General features: G+C 41.3%; 2 protein-coding genes across 2 annotated transcripts; one reads left to right on the top strand and one right to left on the bottom strand.

Annotated features, from left to right (window-relative positions):
* The first annotated feature begins 1,745 nt into the window (after positions 1-1,745).
* ifngr1 (interferon gamma receptor 1) lies at positions 1,746-8,404 on the top strand. The gene is made up of 6 exons (XM_070919901.1): positions 1,746-1,961; positions 4,633-4,750; positions 4,931-5,115; positions 5,214-5,362; positions 5,784-5,949; positions 6,335-8,404. The coding sequence occupies exons 1-6, from the start codon at positions 1,898-1,900 to the stop codon at positions 6,838-6,840; spliced, it is 1,188 nt and encodes a 395-aa protein (XP_070776002.1). The 5' UTR covers positions 1,746-1,897; the 3' UTR covers positions 6,841-8,404.
* Positions 8,366-17,201, bottom strand: ltv1 (LTV1 ribosome biogenesis factor). The gene is made up of 11 exons (XM_070919887.1): positions 17,105-17,201; positions 15,631-15,762; positions 15,210-15,416; positions 14,642-14,729; positions 14,069-14,201; positions 13,175-13,385; positions 11,978-12,105; positions 11,742-11,884; positions 10,897-10,949; positions 10,120-10,320; positions 8,366-9,305 (listed from the first exon to the last, which is right to left on the bottom strand). The coding sequence occupies exons 1-11, from the start codon at positions 17,105-17,107 to the stop codon at positions 9,195-9,197; spliced, it is 1,410 nt and encodes a 469-aa protein (XP_070775988.1). The 5' UTR covers positions 17,108-17,201; the 3' UTR covers positions 8,366-9,194.
* Between the last annotated feature and the right edge of the window lie 1,629 nt (positions 17,202-18,830).

The raw sequence follows: 18,830 nt of genomic DNA, 5'->3' as shown, positions 1-18,830 counted from the left end.
AAACTAGCTGACTGTATATAAAGTACTTTAAACTAGCTAACTGTATTTAAAGCAGTTAAAACAAGCTAACTGTATATAAAGCAGTTAAAACTAGCTAACTGTATTTAAAGTAGTTAAAACTATTGTGATATTAGTACTTTTACTTGAGCAAAGAAAGAATCTGAGTATTTCCTCCACCAGTAGAAAATGAGTTGAAGTACATATGGAGAGATTTATATACATTTACATGCTCGCAACAGATGAAGTGAAATGCCCTGCAGAGTACGTCTTAATAATTTGGAATATGTCCCAGGGCTGCTTGGTGATGTTCCAGGGGGAATATTGTGTGTGTGAGAGGTCGTCGCTCCTCTCTTCTCTGAATCTGACTCAGTAAAAGACTGCAGCTGTAATCCCATAAGAGGCTTTGCTTTTCACTCTGCTGAAGTTGGATGTTGTTGGCACGGTGCGATAAACATGCTTTATCACAGCAGCTCGGGCTAAAATGACAACAACTGGACAACAGAAACATCAAATGACGTGAGATTGTTCTATAAAATAAGATGGAATGACTGTAATATATAACAAGTGCCTTCATCAGGGGACATTTTTCAATTTACACTGAAATTATTTTCAGGCTTTGTTGCTTCCTCAAAGAGCAATTTGTCATTTGTCCTCCTCCTGCATGTTCTGGAAAAGGATCTTAGTTCATATTTGAATTGGTGAACAAATCAGAGATCAATCAGAGGCTTTGAACCAGGTTAACCTTTGTCTGTGTGTCCTCTGTAATATTGTATGACATGGTTATATTCGATAGTGTATTTGTATGGCACCTTTCAACAACAAGGCAATTCAAAGGCCTTTACGTAAGACACAAAAAGAAAATAAACACCCGACAATATAAAAAGACACATATAAACAGGATTTATTAAGTGTAAAATAAAACAGAAGATAAAGATCAGCTGAAGTTGAATGAAACAGATTTCAAAAGGGTGGGAGTGCCGTGTCAGGGTGTGAACTGTAGGTGGAGACAAAGACCGGCTTTCATTAGCAGCTGATTCACCTGTGCAAAAGAAGACAAGAAAACCGGAAATCAAAGGATTCTTGCCTTCACAATAAAAGCTTCTGTTCACTTGTGAGTCATGAAATGATTGAATAATTGAGAATAATTGGGGGGGTTTTCGTACAGTACCAAAAAAGACCACACCCTGATAGATCCATTTATTTAACTATGGAGTGCTAATGTGTTGATATCTATCGATTATATCTATCTAGTATTTTCTAGTGCTGAAATATGTAAAATAAAGATATATATATTAAAACTATTTCAGCACTATGATTGTTTTATTATTCTCTGTTATTTCGAAGCATGTTCGGGGGTTATTGTTTTGTTTTTTTCTGATTATATAGTTGTAGGGGAGTTGTGTATTAGTTTCGTGTATAGATAATGTAAATGTAAATGGATAGATTTCTTTAATGTATTATTACAGGTACCTGGGTGTCCACATTGACAATAAACTGGACTGGGTGAAGAACACTAATGCCCTCTACAGGAAGGACCAGAGCCGGCGGCTGAGGTCCTTCAACATCTGCTGAGGATGACTATGCTGAGGATGTGGTGGCCAGTGCTATCCTCTGTACCTTTACTTTGAAAATACAATCGGAGGGTTTTTTACTATATCCGTTGACGTCATCAAGGTGTGATAAAGAAGGTGAGTTTGATTGAGTTCTTGCTTCACACACAGACACGTGAGGAGTGATTCTGTGAGTCATAGCAAATCAAGAAAATCAGGAACTCCAGTGGAAACTCCTCGTGTTTCCACTGATCGTGGGGGTTTTGCTCACTGTGTTGTGGCTCCTGGGTGTTGAGCAGAAGCCGGATCTCTGCCGCTGTTGGGGGGACAGTTTGAAGACCTGAAACATGCCGCCGGACGGTGCGTTCACTGTCCTGCTTCTGATGGTCACTGGAGCTTCTGCTGTGGTTGGTGAGATACAGGACATGTCGCTCTGTGCACCACATTATTATCTTCTAATGACACTATTAGATGTGTTCTGTGTCCGGGATCTAGAATACTGCCAAATAAAATAAGTACATTGTTTAAAGTCAAAATAAGACGCTCACATCTCTGGTAACTTGTGATGAGTAATCGTTTATGTTTTCTGTTAAACGATGATAAATAACTGAAGTAAAATTCAACTAGAATAAGAAATGTCTTTACGTCATTAGTTAGAAATAGTCTAAATGTTGTATTTTTAGGTCTGTGTTGAGGTCATGCATCTGATTAGGGCTAAAACATTTAGTTGTTTTTTTTGTTTGTTTAATCCTCTATTTTAACAACTTACCCTGGAAAAAGTTTAGAAATGTTTAACCTGCAACTGGATCTGCACCCACATACCCCTTAAAAGACGTTTGAGAGACGTGTGTGGCGGGATATTGTTGTCCAAACAGCCTGAAACTCTCTAAATGTTTATGACAATTGGGACTGAAAACACCCCTTTTATGGAGAAAATGATTTAATCACAGTTTGAATAACTAATATAAGAAGTAATTTAATAAGTATGAAAACTCTGTTTGTCTTTCCTTCCTTGTTGGAAACAAAACACTTGTGACAGACATCAGTCATAGTTGTTGACAGTTTATTGATGTTACACATGATCACATTTCGTCCGATAACAATTGTTAGATTAGTCAGTAATGGAAATAATAAATTATCATTTGGACTCTGAACATAAGAAGGCCACTGCAGGTGAAGAAGAAGTAGAAGATAGTGTGTTTTTTGAGTGACAATGTGACGCTATAAAAATGTGTTCAAGGTCCAGCTTCATCTATCAGTCGTAGCTTTTATAATCAGCTTAATAAATAGCCAGACAACACTTCTGTATCTTGAGGGCTGGTGCTCTTGCATTATGGGATGTAGAGAACAGGCGACTCTTATTTCCTCTTCAGTTCGTCATGTCTACACGATGTGGAGTGTAACTGGATGTCCTGCGTCTCTCTGTGAGCGTAATGTGGTTTCTGTGTGCTCGGACTGAAAAGGTCTCCATGTGGTAGCAGTTTCTGTTCCAGCTCTCCTCCAGAGGTGAATGACGCCTCACGTCTCCCCCCCCCCCCCCCCCCAGTCGAGTGCTTTCACTGTTATATTTCTCAGGAACACAGCTAACCCAAAATCATTTAATCATCCAGGAGTTTCTTCAACTTTCAACTGCGACGCCGTAAATCAAGGGTTGAGGTCTGTGTGTTTGCAGACTTTGTTGTAAAAAAAGAAAGGGCCTCCCTCCCTCTTTTTTCTTGATTTAGCTGCTGAAGAATCAGTCTGATCAGTGACGCGTTCATTTCAGATAAGAACATTAGACAGATGACGAATACCGCTCGCATGGTGCATTTCAGGGAAAATGGAAGACTCACCTTTTAATGAAATGCCTGTTAGGAACGTACAGCTCAGGCCAAACCAGGATATCGCAATATTATCAACTAAATACAGATTTTTAAGGCTGCTGAGATGTTTGCTGGGAGTCTGAACCTGCAGACTCTTAAACCACATGAGACTGTAAAGGTTTACTGAAAGACTATAGAAAGACTTAAGAGGCTAGACCCAAAGCTAAGTTCACTCATTGATTTTCCCCTCGCTGTTATGTGTAAATAAAATATCTGTTTTTGGTTATTCAGTTTGTTTTTTAAGCTTTTAATAAACCCTTCTTCTCTGCCCAAACATGCCTGAGATGACAGAGTTCTACTTTTCTGTAACACACCTCTCACAAACACGACGTCTGCCTCCTCAGAAGATTAGAAACAGGCAGCTGAAGAGCAATGAAGCGCTGACGCTGGTGGAATGCTGAGCAACCAGACAGCTACTATATATACCTGCTTCCTGCTGCCAGCTACCTGTCGTGATGGAGGACAAAGGGTGAAACAATAAAGGCGCGTTACTAGAATAGTTTGGTAGAAAGTATGTACCGCAGCATCACACACCCCTAATATGATCAACATGGGTTTCATAGTTGACGAGCAGCAGTGTAGGTGATGTAACTGTGTGCTGGTGGCGCGTCAAATGCACAGAAATGCTTCTTTTTCAACGCCCTCTTCTTGGTAAAATGAAACGCCTTTTATTTTTGTCTTGCATGACTCCGTTAAACCACGAGTGAACGCTGCAAAACTGTCTGCTGATCGACCGGGAGTAGAATAGAAATTGCTATTTAGCTTAGCTTAGCACAAATACTGTTAGCAGGCACCCGCTAACGTAGTAATTAATTTATTAATTTATGTAGCACTTTAAAAAAAATAAAGAATAAAATAAAATACACAGTTACAAAGTGCTTGACATATGATAAAATACACACATACAAATACAAGTATATTTGCAAAGTTGACATTTTGGCAGAAGAGCAAAGTTCATGGGGTGTCTGAAATTGAAGGAAACCTGATCGTGGTCAGTACATATATATATATATATATATATATATATATATATATATATATTACATTTCCTGTGTGTGGAAGTCTGTGTTACTCTCTCTCTCCTTCATTTCCTGTCATCTCTTTACAGTATCAAAGGTACAAAAACGCCCCGAAATACTGGACCAGACGTCCATACAGTTTGTGATGAATAAGGTGCACAGTTACATGTCTATTTATGCGTCTGTTCTCTTTTCTTGCAGTTCTGCCTCCATCAAACGTGACTGTGAGCTGCCAAAATGTCCGAGTCACAGTCAGCTGGGAATACAGCAAACGGCAACCACAAACCAGCTTCAGGGTACAGATGAGAGGGTCTGCCGGGTAAGACTCAGCTACTCTTAGCTTAGCTTTAACTGCTTGTTAAAGTCGATTAAAAAGTAAAATTAGCAGGTTATTTTGTGGCATCGTGTAAAGCTGGTAAGACTGAATCCTGTCTTTTGGCTTCTGATGGGATTCAGTGAAATGAAGGATTAATCTGCTGTATTGTTGCTCATGTTTAAGGGATTATGATCTGAAGGAAACCTCGGACCATCAGTACGATCTGAGCCACCTCGTCTGGGCACCTGGAGTGCGCTACCTGGACTTCCTTTATGCCACTGTAACGGCCATACAGGGAGGGGACCAGTCTGAACCAGTAGAATCTAAAACATTCAGCTTCAACGCGTTAAAGACGGTTGATATAAAATGTAAGTCATGTGCAAAATGTGAAAATGAGTTTATTTCCTGTTTTCTAGAGTGTGGTGATTGAGCTATGAGTTGAAATGACTTTCTTTTCTCTTCACAGGTTCATTAAACTTCCCTTCTGTGGATCTGAATGTGGCGGATTCGGGGGCCACAGTGAGTTTCAGAAATCCCCTCCACGACTACAGTGAACTGAAGCGGGCTATCGTGTGGGATGAAGCCTTCATTGAATACAATGTCACTTCAGGGGGTGTAAGTACAAATAAAGTTCAAAGACTTTACTACAGGACGCACTGCATTTGGAGGATGTCCACATCTGCATTCTTACTGGACGTTCGGACCGAAAACAGCAAAAAACAAAACAAAAACATCAGGGGCTTTGTCAGAGTGGGCGAGGGCGGTTTGAGTATGACTGCACGGTGGTGTATAATAGTATGAAAAAGAGGTTTTACAACTCAGGAAGGTCGGTCAAAAGCTCAAAAGTTGAGCCAAAGTCAGAATTTGTGTCCAAAGGCGCTGAGATTTAAATGTGGAAGCTCATTTGAACAGGTAGTAGGGCTCAGATGTTGTCCCAAGGTTGTGTTTGATGTCTTTTTCAGCCGGTGTCTGTCCGTCATCAGATCCTGCATACATTCGATGTTGATGTTAAAGCTGTGTGTTCTGTGACTTTCAGGCAGTTTTTAAGGAGGATTGCACAGTGAAACAGGAGAACTGCAAGCTCTCATTTTCTGGCGGTGTGGAGAAGTGCGCCTCGCTGGGAGGATCGCTGTTTTCTGTGAATAAAGTTGAATACGTGCTGTTCAATAAGATGGACAGCATCTGTCCCAGTAGCTCCACTGGTGAGTCCGAACTGGGAACGGTCTCTTCAAAGGCTTACAGTATGGTGTGTCTGTCCATCTGTGTTTGATGTTTCTGTGTGATTGCTTGATCTGAAAAGTAACAAATGTGGTTTAAAAAGTACAATATTTCCCTCTGAGATGTGGTGCAGTAAAAGTATAAAGCTGCATAAAATGGAAATACTACAGTACTTGAGTAAATGTACTTGGTTACATACGAGCACTGTCAACAGGAAGTAGTTTGCCGTTCAGAAAGCTAAATAACGGGCGTTAATAACTCACTTATTCATAACCATGATCCAATGATGATCATGGTTACAGCAAAAACTTATCCAACGCACATACGATCGCCTCATTAAACTAAATACTTTTTTTTTTTGGATTGCAGAGGTCCATATGATGACGCTTGTTCTCCTGCTGTCCGTCATCGTCTTCCTAATCACGGTGGCAACGATCATCATCTATAAGACCAGGGCCTGGACGTTGAAGACACCCAGTCCGCTCAAGCCTGAGGTAAAGCCTCTCTACAGGGAACAGGACTCGAGGTATTACAGTGTGCGCAAAACAGACATCAGCACAGTTGTGATCGACAACAAGCCCTGCAAGAAACCTTCAGTAAGCTCCGAGGAGGAGAACCTCGAGGACTGCAGCCGTGGAGACGTGGAGAGACGACTCCATGGCAACCAGGAGCTGGAAGCTGAGCGGTTGATAGAGGAACGGAGGAGAGATGACGACTCTGCAGACGACTCTGTGAAAACAGAGTGTATTTCGATTTATTTGGAGGTGGAGGAGGAGGAGGAGGAGGAGGTGGAGGTGTCAGCCTACGACTGCCCACACACCCTGCAGGTGGACATGGGTGATGGAGACATGGCCACGGGTTACAGCAAGAGGTGAAACAGCTGTGGGGAGGACTTGATTTGGGATTTCAGTTAATCTCAGGTGATCCAGGACCAGCCTCACATGTTCGTACCTCAGGGCCAACTGTGCACTATAAGGCCTAAACTGGTGCCTTGCTCAAGAGACCCCTGAGAGACGCTGGGGGTGGAGCTGGAACACCATCACACCTTCTTCTTTCTGACTGGACTGCTAAAAATGCACTGATCAATGTTGAAGTATGACTTGTCGCCAATATGAAGTCCCATTTTTACCTTTTTGTATCGTGTTTTTAAAGAAGACACAGTAGTTAACGCTGCTGTTTGACTCTGTTGTACCAGGGATTCAAGCCGGTGACCTTCCAGTCACCTGCCAGCTGTTTTCTGTCTGGTTACAGATGTGGCCAGCTGGATCCTGGACCCTCAGCCAGTCTCAGCTCCCGTGGCATTTTATCAGATGCAGCGGGTGCAGATTATTGTCTAAGATCGGCTACTTCAAAACACAACTGGAAGCTTTTTATCTCAAGGGAACAAGAACAAATTCCATGTTGTTCGAGCACTGTTGGTGGTCTTTGCCAGTATTTATGCTTTTATTTTTAATTATTTTAACCCACTTGCATCAAGTGGTGTCTAATCATGTAGATAGTTTTTGGTCTTATTTGTCCAGGTTTGGAGATGAGATTTCTGCCTCCATCCCAAATACAACGAGGGAGAATTGAAATACTAGAAATAATGTTCCACAAATAATCCACTGTCACCAGTTTTCACAGGGACTATTTCTTCGGCAGAAAGTAGTTCCAATGAAAACTATTCATGGCGAGGTCGGGTTTGTCCAGATTGTCCAGATCAAACAGGGAAACGTATTTATTCAAAGCGATGTTGCACTTGAATCTTTTAAATGTCATTTTGGAGCTCCACAAAGGCCCTGCAGAGGCCGATATCTCAGAACCTGCACAAATACAACGACCTACATGACGGAGCGCCACTAGAGGTAAATTCTGGTGTTTGGGTGAACTGATCCTTTGAAGCTGTTGTGACTATCTTTAAGGGTTTCCTGTTAAATGTTGTGAGTTGCGGTGCCACACAGCTGCAGTCATCGCTCGGTGTTTCCAGCTGCTGTTGCTGGGCGACCTGTCACCTGCAGAACTGGCTCTGTAGACGACTTGTGGGAGTGTTTTCCTTTTGTTTGCGTTGGGAGGATCAGGTTTGTGGTGTACGTTACCTCAGGGTTGGTCATCTGTTTAAAGTTGTAGTAACTTGTTGTATAAGTACCTTTTTTATACAGTTATTGTTCAATAAATACTCTTCATGATAATACAAGTTGTGTTAAGGTTAAAAAGCAAAGCCAAATACATGTTTTGACATATTGAACACTTCTTCTTCTCCCATTACCAATATGAGATGTGAATCAAACAGCTTCAGCTGATGATCGTGTGCGTGAGAGGAAGGAATGACAGCTGTCATGCTCATAGATACCAGTGTGATCGACGATTATCAGCTCACCTGTGGGGAGTTCAGCACGAGGAGATCAAGAAATCCCAAAGAAATTGATTTGAAATGTTTTTAATAAAGAAACTTGAACCTTTTATATTTGCTTTTGTTGTTTGCAGGGCTGGTTATACACATCCTGATGACAGCTGAGTTTTGGCACAAATATCAAAACAATATTCTTTGATACCTTTTATGAGGAATATATATATATTTTTTTTCCATTTAACAAAATAAGTCAAAGTTCTCAAATGTTTAAATGTTTGTAATTTTAGGAAATATGCTCATTTGCTTTCTGGTGAGATGAGAAGACTGATGCGACTGGAGATACGTGTCGCCATGTTTCATGTTTCTTTCAGAGGCAGGAAATAGTCCGGCACATAATCCCCGTAACATGGCGTTTTTTTACCTCTAAAAACAGAGCCACGCTAGCTGTGGCTTTGTGCTAAGCTAAGTTAGCCGGCTGCTAGCATACATTCATGACAGTGGTATCGATCTTCTCATCTAACTCTCACGAGTTTAACACAAGCAGCTCCACAAGAAAATAAACCGTCTAAAAAGCCAAAACTTTAGATTTCAAATCAGGATCTGATCAGACATTCAAACCTTTTGGTACAAACGTTTTCAGTACTCAGAAACCTTGTGGTTCGATGCCCAGCCTCCTGGATTTCAAACTGTTAGAACATGATGACCTGAGCTGCTTCTCTCTGCAGAGAACGTTTGTTTTTGCTGCTTAAATATTTAAAGTTGAGTTAAATGAACTTTCTGATGATGAAATCCAGAGCCTCTCAGCCCCCCGTCAGTCCTCTTGCTTGGGGTTGTTTGCCGTCCTGTCAGAGCCATCGACGGGTAAAAAGTCTGTGCGGGCAGAGTGCCGGCAGCCGGCTCCTAAAGCTTCATGCCTTGAACGTTCGATCTCAGGTTCAACATCTGCTTCTCCTGTCGGACTTTTTCTTCCTTGAACGCCATCTTATTGGCTTTCTTCTCTCCTCTCCTCTCCTATTCAAAACACACAAGCAGAATTTCACACATTGTACTGCACAAATATTTTCACGTCTTAAATCATTCGTTGACATGTTTTCCTCCGTGGTCGGCGTCGTTCTATCATTCCAACGCCCTGTCTCGTCATGGAAAGGTGATGAAGGTGAGATGAACTGCAGTACTGAGACTGACCCTTCTTTGGGTGAATATTTGAATCCAGGTTGTCATCTTACTGAGCTATGTTATGTTTTCTTATTGTGGAAAAAATCTCAAACCAACAGCCTGTCGGTCCGTCTCTCAACGCTTTCTGACTTCCTGTCTGGGGCTCTCAGCTCACAGCCCATTGGTTCCTTTTGAGGACGTAAATCTATAGCTTCATGTTTAAAAAGGCTCAGTCATTTCCTCAGAGAGACAGAAACATCAGGCTGTGATTATATTACATGAGGCGTGCCTGTACTTGTGTTTTGTTTGCTTTGGTTCAGTTAGAAAAAGCTGATTAGCATCAATCGGGATTTAGTAAGATTTGAATCAAGGCGTTATGACAGCTGTAGGATTGTCTGCGTCTGTTATCAGAGCACACCTGCACAGTCCCGATGAAGCAGATAAGTGAGTTTCAATCTCGGTGTGATACAATCAATAACACTGAGGACTGGGACTGCTTATTTAGTCATGAATATCTAATGTTACAGAGAAATACTTCCTTAAGCCGAAGACACAACACATCGTTGTGTAACGTTGATCCAAGACTAGAAGTTAGCTTGTTGACGGTGACCCCTGCTGTGAGAAGACGAACAGGAGGATCATTTTGACGTTCCCCTTCTTTCTCTCTCACCTTGCGTTCTTCCTTGATGGCCTGTTTCCTCGCTTTCCTCTCGTCTTTGCTCTCCTGCTTGTCGCGGGGCTGCGTGGAGACCCGAGGCAGGTCCGAGTCGTTGATCCTCGTCATGCACTCGGCCTGCTTGGCGGTCAGACCTCTGGCAGGAAGGACGTCCAGAGGGATACCCGTCTTACTGGACACACAGATCGGCTTCGGCTGAGGACAGAAGGGAACAAAAAAAAAAAGTCTTCCAGAAGTCTCAGCTCATCTACGACCTTTAAATCTTTCACCTTCCTGGTTTTGTTTTCTAAAAGCAGCCTGACTTCTGCTCTGTGCTGAAAACAACCAGCCACGCAGTAAACACCGTCATGATATATGGCTGTAAACCCCGGCTGTCCCAAAGACTGGAAAGCACTTGCTGAAATTCCACAATATTCCAAAAATGTACAAAACCGTACGCAAAGAAACCGACACGTGAAGGAACACGTGCCGTCTGAAATAATCAAATTCATGAGCTATCAAGCAGGTTTCTGTGGTGTGGTGAATGAGACTTTGTGTTACAGTCTTCACTGCTGATTCGTGCACTTGTTTGTTTGCTTTCACAGTTTCAGCTGCAGCTGCGACTCCGTCCTCAGTAGATTCACACACCTTACAGGAAGTGGAACTAGCAGCGGTTGACAGCGGTGACTCCAGGTGTGGGCTCGTTAACCCCTTCGTCCCTTCTTGTGTTTTTAGTGAGTGTAACATATCTAACAGCAGGTAGAAACAATACAAACGAGGGTCTTTTCATACCTTTGGTGGGTCCTTGATGACTTTGGGTCTGTTGTAGATGTTGGAATATGTGCCTGGAGAAGACAAGAAACAACATGCAGTCAAAATAAGACACACAGAATATAACATACATATAAAACAGAATATCTACAGAATACAGATAAATTAATACTTTAAGTCTTAATAAGTTTAAAGAAGAAATCCAGACACAAACAGAATATGTTACCCTACTCAACGGCCTCTGAGGCCCGGAGTTTATACAACATCACTTCGGACATTTTAAGATTTTCAATTGGTGCTTTATGACTTTATGAGTTTCTGACATGGAAAATGACACCGGAGGGCCCAACTGGTTGTGGTCATATTTCCTATCAACCATTGACTAAATAAGCTTTAGTGCAACGATATAAAACAGACAAGATTTGAACCTTTGGCTCCCAATGAAACACTTTCTCAGCCAACAGCCGACTTCTGTGTGACGTTACACCTCATAAACTTTATATGAACTATTATCTTTGAAGAAAAGTCATTTAAGAAGAAGAGATCTGCAGCGGCATTATTTAAATCAGCTCAGCTGCTCTCCGTCACATCAGCCGCTGACGGACTTCTGTCTCTTCTTTAAGGTCCCGTTTGATTTCAGGTCCAACATTTTAGGACTTTTGCTTCTTTGCTTTCTTCCCGAGTTGATTTGACGAGATGAGTTTTGAAGTTTGAGTTCAGGGTCATCTCTGTGCAGTGGCTCCAGGATGTTTAGCCTAGCTTAGCACAAACACTGGAGGCATCTAGCTGCTGATCCTCAGACCGCCTCCTGTCGCAGTCGCAGATAATAAATACACAACTTCACAGCACAGAGAAATTAAACTCACTGATGATGGTTTCACAGTCCCACTTCTCTTCTGGAGCCCCGATGACCACGGTTTCCATCTCTTCTTCCTCCTCCTCCTCATCTTCCTCCTCCTCCTTCAGGACAGGAAGCTCTTTGGGACCCAAGTCATCAGGCCTCAGGTATCTAAACCACAAACAGGACGTCAAATGAATCAGCTGGGTCGTTTAAAGGAACAATTTTGGACAAATTAATTTTTATTTGATCTGCTTCACTCACTCCTTCTCTTTCTGTATGAAGTAGTCTTTGATAACTTCCTCCAGGCGAGCGCTGTCCGGTTCGATGAAGCCCTCCAGCTCAGCGTTGTCCAGGGCGCCGATCTCATCGTCATCAAACTGTTCGTAAAACTGAAACAACAACAACAACAGATGCAGTTTGTCTGAAACTTTAACTCAATACGGAGGGTTTGCACAGACACTATGAATGGGTGGAGGTGTGATACCAGAGTGTGATGAAATAAAGACCATTAACAGTGAGCGATCCACATCAGACAGTCAGCAGATGTTGACATGCCTGGTCTTAAGTTTAAACAGGATTTGTCCTCAACAAGACTTCAGATTGGTTGTCTGTGGATCATTTTATCACATTTCATTCAGAAAACGTGACAGATTCACGATTAAATACACATTATTTGTAATCTGAAGATGTAAGATTCAGTGTTTCCACAGAGGGCCGGCAAATAGGTTTGAATTGCTGACGTCATTTCAGCTTCTTACTTTTATTGGTTGTTCTCCCTGAACTGAAATCATCATCAAGTCAACAAGGTCGCAACCGAACATTAGCCGATGCTAGAAACAACTCTTTGAAATGTACTTTTATCAGTGGTGGTAGTATTCACAGTATATTCACATCCCGTGTTTCATGTATCCGCTTTCAAATGAGTCAATAGAACGGCGGTCCGAAGTATTCAGATCCTTTACTGAAGTAAAAGTATGTAAGTATTATCAGTATCACAGTAAAATGTTCCTTGTCAGTGTTGCATTTTACTGCAGTAGATGTTTCAGGTTGAGCTCATTTGAAGTACTTTATATACTGTATACTACAGCAATGCCTGTTTCCTGTTTTCAGCTTTGTGACGATGCATTTTCCAGCTGATCTGAGGAGGATTTATTTATTTAGCTGAAGGAGGAGGAGGAGGATATTCTCAACACAAGAAGGAACTCTTCATCCTTCAGTTCATCACAAACATCTGGAGATACGTGGTTTTCACTGGACAGGAAGGGGATGAAAACTTCTGACGCTGTCAGACGAATGTAGTGCAGTAAAAGTACAATATTTGCCTCTGAGATGTGGTGGAGTACAAGTATAAAGAAGTATAAAGCTGCATAAAATGGAAATACTCAAGAACAAATTTGAGGTACTTGTACTCCACTTAAGCACAGTACTTGAGTAAATGTACTTAATGTTAAAGGTCACCTTTTCGAAGCGGTCGTCCAGCAGAGTCAGCTGCTCGTTCCTCCTCATCACCGACGACGTCATCGAGTACTCTGTGAATCGACTCTTCGTCTCCTCGTCCATGAACAGAAACTCTCGACCGCGACCGTCCTCATCGCCCGAAAACCCGCCCTGAGAGTCGAAGTCGCCTTCCTCGTCTGTGTCATCCCACTCATCATCATCATCGTCACCTCTGTCACAGGTTACACGCAAACAGGAAATCACAATTAAATGTCAAAGAATACCTGCAAATTTATAAATATCGAAACATCTCTCTACATTTTCTGTCAGCTGTATTATATTGATCAAACGTGGCGATATCTAAGTACAGTTATCAATCAGTTAGCAATGACACGACTCCATGCAGCTACATCTTTTACTGTAAAACCTTCCCTAATTTTTTAAATCTGCTCAAATATGGTTCAATAAAAGATTCTTCATTATGTGACTTGTGATATTTCATATTATTTGTTATGTGTCTGCAAGTATCACTGCAAAAATCTAGTTTTCATCTCACGTAAAAGAGATAACGCGGTTATTATTTTGAGATATCAGCAAAAAGATCCACTCTATTTCTGCTCAATATGATTCTAATAAAATACGATGCACAATAAATCGTTTGTGTTGCTTAAATAAATAAACTGCACTATTAACGGGAATAATAAGTCTGAATGTTTGTCATAGCAACCACGTAAAGAAACCAGCAGTAACAACGGTGTAAATTTAAGGCGCTGAATCAAGATTTCAGATATTAGGAATATTTCAGAATCCCTCAAATGACGAAGCCGTCAAGCAGAAAATGAAGGTGACAAAAGACGTCCGATAACTCGAATAGTGATCATGACGAGGAATGTATATCTATATTTCCCTCCTTACTCTACGTCCACTGCTCCGCCCGCAGTGTTTGCTTTGGCGATGAAGTCATCGTCCAGGATGTTGTCGGGGTCGTCAAAGTCGAAGTCCTCGTCGAGAGCGGCCACGATGTCGGGGTCCATGTCCAGCCGGGGTCCTGAAGGGAGGACACAACAAGACGCTGACACCTGAACCCGAGGGCAACTTTAAAGCTGCTTTAGGCAACTTCACATGTTGGAGACAACAAACAGCAGCTGGAGGTAAAAGTTTCCAGTTGGAACATGAAATCCAGAACTATTCTAGACTGTTTAACATGCTTTCATCATTACAAATACACCAAAGAACTACCAGTATATTACCCTTAGAAGTGTGGGAGGAATTGTTGCTGGTACACTAAATTAACTTTGTGTAATCACACAGTAGTGAATCAGATGAAACACAACAAAATTAAATACAGTCTATAATAATTTCATTTTTAAAAAAGGTGCTTAATCTACAAGATTACATTTACAGTCAAGATCAAATCCAGCAGTGTTGTTGCAGTTCCTACCGTTCACCAGCAGAGGCATCGATAAAAGGTCATTTTAAGCTGCTTACCTGAGATGGGAGCCGCTTTGTTCAGAAGTCCCACCTCCTCCTCAAACTCTGAGGCGAACACTGAGGACGGCAGGTTGATGGAAGCTGCCTGTTCATCAAACACAACAGGAATCGTTTCAGAGCAGATTTTCTGTCCATGTTGCCGCATAAAGAGAACAACACTCCTGCGTTAACCTGTGTTTTGTTTGTTGACCTGTTGTGTGACTGTTCGTTGGAGACATCTAGAGATAACAACATATCCTAGAATCCTAGAATCATACAGCAGAAGTAACATGTTGGACTAAGAAATCCAGGAAACGAATGATTCTTCACAGTTCAGGGATTATGAGTAAAAAAGAGGACAAAAGTAGATGGAAGTTAAAAAAGTAGGTAGTTAAAATGTAAAGTACTTCTTAAATTGCCCCATGACGGCGCCATTCAAAAAAATATTCTTCTTTCTTTAATCTTCCCAGAAATCAGGACCAAAAACATCCTCCTGAAGTTTACAAGAATGAGAAACCTGGCGTCAGAATCTGAAATACCAGAATCTTTCTAAGATGTGACTGAGGTTAACTCTGAGTCAACTTACAGGAATAGCCGTCTCCATGTCACCCTCCTCCTCGTTCTCCTCGTCTTCATCACGGAGGTGAATAGGTCGCCCGTCAGTGCGCGAGGGGCCGGCCGCCACCAGCTCGACCGGGCAGGACGCCTCCTTCAGGTGCTGCAGGTAGTTGTAGTCGTCGTCGAAGAAAACGCCAAATTCCCTCTGCTCCTCGCGCCTCTTCTCTACCTCCACCTGAGAAATATCAAAATCATGGTGTCACATCAGGCATAACATTCCCAAAATAAAGGAATCAAGAGTCATTTCAAATTAAAAGCGGCTGCTAACAAGACAGACAAGAAAGAGCAACAATTTATTCCTTTTTTTTTAATTTCGAAATGCTGAATAGTTTGAACCTCTTCAAAGAATCTTATTATGAACCTGTTATGAACCTGTTATGAACCTGTACCTTAGAGGCGGGCAGGAGGACGTGCTGTGGGGCTTTCTCATCTGCAGCCAGCGGGTCCCTCTGACTTCTGTGGACGAGGTGAAAGGTCACGGCCTTCTTCTTTTCGATGAACGATTTCTTCTTTCGATGAGGCTGGAAGAGACACACGCGGCGGTGAACAGTGGCGATCGGTGGTGATGATACAACAGTGAGGTCTTTCTTTGGTTTGATCTCCAGGATAAATCTCAGACAACAGCGTTATTTCTTAAACTGCTGCGGTGGAGCCTCTCAGCAGTTCTTCTCGGCAGCTTTCCACCAAACGTTTTTTAAGACTTACTGTAACCAAAATCACTGCTTTCCTTAAAATGTTAGGAACCAGACATAAATAAAGAAGCGCTTCTAAACAACAAAATGAAGAAGAAGTTTAATTTTCAGCCTTTCCTATTTAATAATGACCAAATTTACAATTTCAAGCTTGTCAAACCGTTGCACCAACGAATCAACAAGTATTTTGATAATCAATTAAACATTCGGGTCATTTATTAAGCAAACACGGCAACAATATCCGGTTCCAGCTTCTAAAATGTGATGTTTTGCTGCTTGTCTTTGTTTTCTATCATTTTAAAATTAAATCTCTTTGGGTTTTGGACTGTTTGTCAGACAAAACCAAACGTTTGAAGATGTCTCCTTAAGCTCTTGTGATGTTTTTCACTGTTCATTGACATTTTACAGATTAAAGACAGTTAATTCTTGACCTTGGACACAGTCGCTGATGGAACTTTATCAGCTGTTCTGAAGCTTTCCATCATATCACATGATCCTCTTCAGCAGGTGGAGTATGCCCAGTTCCAGTGACACAGTTTACAGTTTCCATGGCAACAGGGCAGACTCCATGTGCTGATGAAGATCATGTGATATGATCAAAAGCTCCAGAACACATACTAATTAGACCTTGAGGTGGATTATTATTAATGAATAACAATGAACATATCAAAGAACAACAAAAGACTAAACCTAAAGTTCCAGAAAAAGTGCAAGATATCAATATGCTAATCCAGAGAAGTGTTTAAATATCCCCATTAAACCACAATACACAACCATTTTAGACCATTTACAAGACGTGTTTTTAATGTTTTTCCCCTTCATCAGTGGGGATTCTGCTGTTAAATATTGGTACACAGTATTATATAGTATATATACAACAGTATATACTGTGCTTGTCATTTATACACACAACCTGAGCTGATCTAAGATGTGAAATTAAAACATTCGTGTTATTAGGAATTGCCTCAGATCTCCTGTACGGGTTTGTGTGTGTCCCCAAATCTCAGCTGGAGAACCTTTAAATCAGCACTTTGTCTTTGCATCTTCAGCTTACAAATAATAACAGAGTAAATGTGTAACTTTAGGGAGTTCAGGCTCTTCTGAGTGCAGAACAGTGACGTTAGCCGCTGTTAGCTAACCCGGTTAGCTTAGTTTAGCGATGCTAGCTTACCATCTTGTAACGGAATCTCTGACGGCTTTCTTCGTCTGTTCGGGTTTAAAGATCCTCAAACCTCAAACTCCAAGTAGCTGTTAACACAAAATAACGGTTTAAATCCAGAAAGCGTCGTTGTTGTTTATCCACGCTGGATTCTCCTTCACCACGCCGCCGCTGCTACCATGACTGGAAAGAACCATTTCAGAGAACCACGGGGGTTTCAAACGATGTAAATATGCTTTAATATGTAGAGTACATGTGATGCATTTTTATTATTGTTAAAAAATGTTGGTTTAAATGGATACACGTGTTTATATCAATCATGTAATTCATGTTATTGTAGACTGTGGCTGTATCCCGCTACATTATACATTGTTGGTACAGTCCACACAGGATATATTCTTTCTCGCTTCATTTACTGGCGGTTGGAAAACGTTTATAGGTGCGTTACCGCCACCTGCTGGACTGGAAAGTGGAGCAGTGGGTTGACAGTGGAACAAATGATGCAGTGTTTCTTTCAAGTAGGTGATTAAATGGCTGTTTCTTTTCCACGACGCCTTCCCAAGAAGGCTTTTTTTTTTAAATGTACTGTCATGTTTTTGTTTCAGGATTGATACTAGTCTCTTAACTCCTCATTACGGACACGACAATCCAGCAGAACACTGCAGTTGGGTGTATGAAGTGTTTGATCGACATCACAGTATTCGTGCCACACTTTTCTCACATAAACAATATAAAGCCTTACAGGATGATGATAATAAAAAACGTTTAAAGTATGTGACACACAGCCAATCTGGGGTTAGGAGGTGTTCCAGCAGGAGGTTTGATTGTTTACAAAGAAGCTTCCACCTGTAGTCACTGTGTGCTGTGTAGTTACAGTTGTGGGAGGTGACGGGTTACAACAGGCCTTTCTTCCTAGAAGACGTCGTGACAGCAGAGAAAGCAGAAAAGACACAGGAGTAAATAACTGATGATGTCTAAATACGTCGTTAATGTTGTTAGTAACACCTCTTGGAAAAGTGCTGTCCACCCACCCACTCACTCAGTCACTGTGGTGTTTTTCCACATCAACATTAGTGCTTGTGAAACGTTTCGGATCCTGTTTTTCCAGTTCAGCAATCCAATCCAATCAACATTCTTCCAAAAACGATACCTGCACCCGATCTACAATCTTCACATCTTTTGCTCTGATCCTCCTGCATGAAGATTGTTTTCATGTTTGAGAAACTTATTTCCTGCTTTATCAAAACAACCCCTATGGTTGCCATCCCTTGGCTGCAACTTCAGAAAGCAAAACACAAAACACATGAAAATGAATGTTGTGTAATAGTGGTGGAATGTAACAAGTATAGTTTTGAGGTACTTGAGTATTTCCATTTAATGCTACTTTATACTTCTACTTCACTGCATTTCAGAGGCAAAGTTACTTTTTACTCCACAACATTAGTTGTTGTAACAGCTTTAGTTAATATTAACATTACAAAACATACTAAGAGCTTTAGTTGGCAACTATTCTGAAAATCATGTAAGTTTCATTTCATGCAAAAACTCCACAACATTTATTTACATTTATTTGATAAGTGTAGTTCCGGGTTACTTTGCAGATTCAGATTATTAATCCAAAATATAATTAACAAATACATTCTGGTGCATTATTGTAGATTAACCGAGCAGTATATAAAGTAGCTCCAGCTGCAACATTAAAGTAATGAACACATTAATGCATCAATAATATAATATG

This window comes from Enoplosus armatus, chromosome 2, assembly GCF_043641665.1.
Source record: "Enoplosus armatus isolate fEnoArm2 chromosome 2, fEnoArm2.hap1, whole genome shotgun sequence".
Classification (NCBI taxonomy): Eukaryota; Metazoa; Chordata; class Actinopteri; order Centrarchiformes; family Enoplosidae; genus Enoplosus; species Enoplosus armatus.
The sequence above is the reverse complement of the archived record's forward strand: the minus strand, read 5'-3'. Positions and strand labels throughout refer to the sequence as shown.

Coding starts and splice junctions, on each gene's coding strand:
- ifngr1 (XM_070919901.1), top strand. CDS start 1,898: ATGCCGCCGGACGGTGCGTTCACTGTCCTGCTTCTGATGGTCACTGGA. Junction 1,962..4,632: donor TGGAGCTTCTGCTGTGGTTG/GTGAGATACAGG, acceptor CTTTTCTTGCAG/TTCTGCCTCCATCAAACGTG. Junction 4,751..4,930: donor CAGATGAGAGGGTCTGCCGG/GTAAGACTCAGC, acceptor CTCATGTTTAAG/GGATTATGATCTGAAGGAAA.
- ltv1 (XM_070919887.1), bottom strand. Junction 14,202..14,641: donor CAAAGCGGCTCCCATCTCAG/GTAAGCAGCTTA, acceptor TCCTCCCTTCAG/GACCCCGGCTGGACATGGAC. Junction 10,950..11,741: donor GGACTGTGAAACCATCATCA/GTGAGTTTAATT, acceptor TGTCTTCTCCAG/GCACATATTCCAACATCTAC.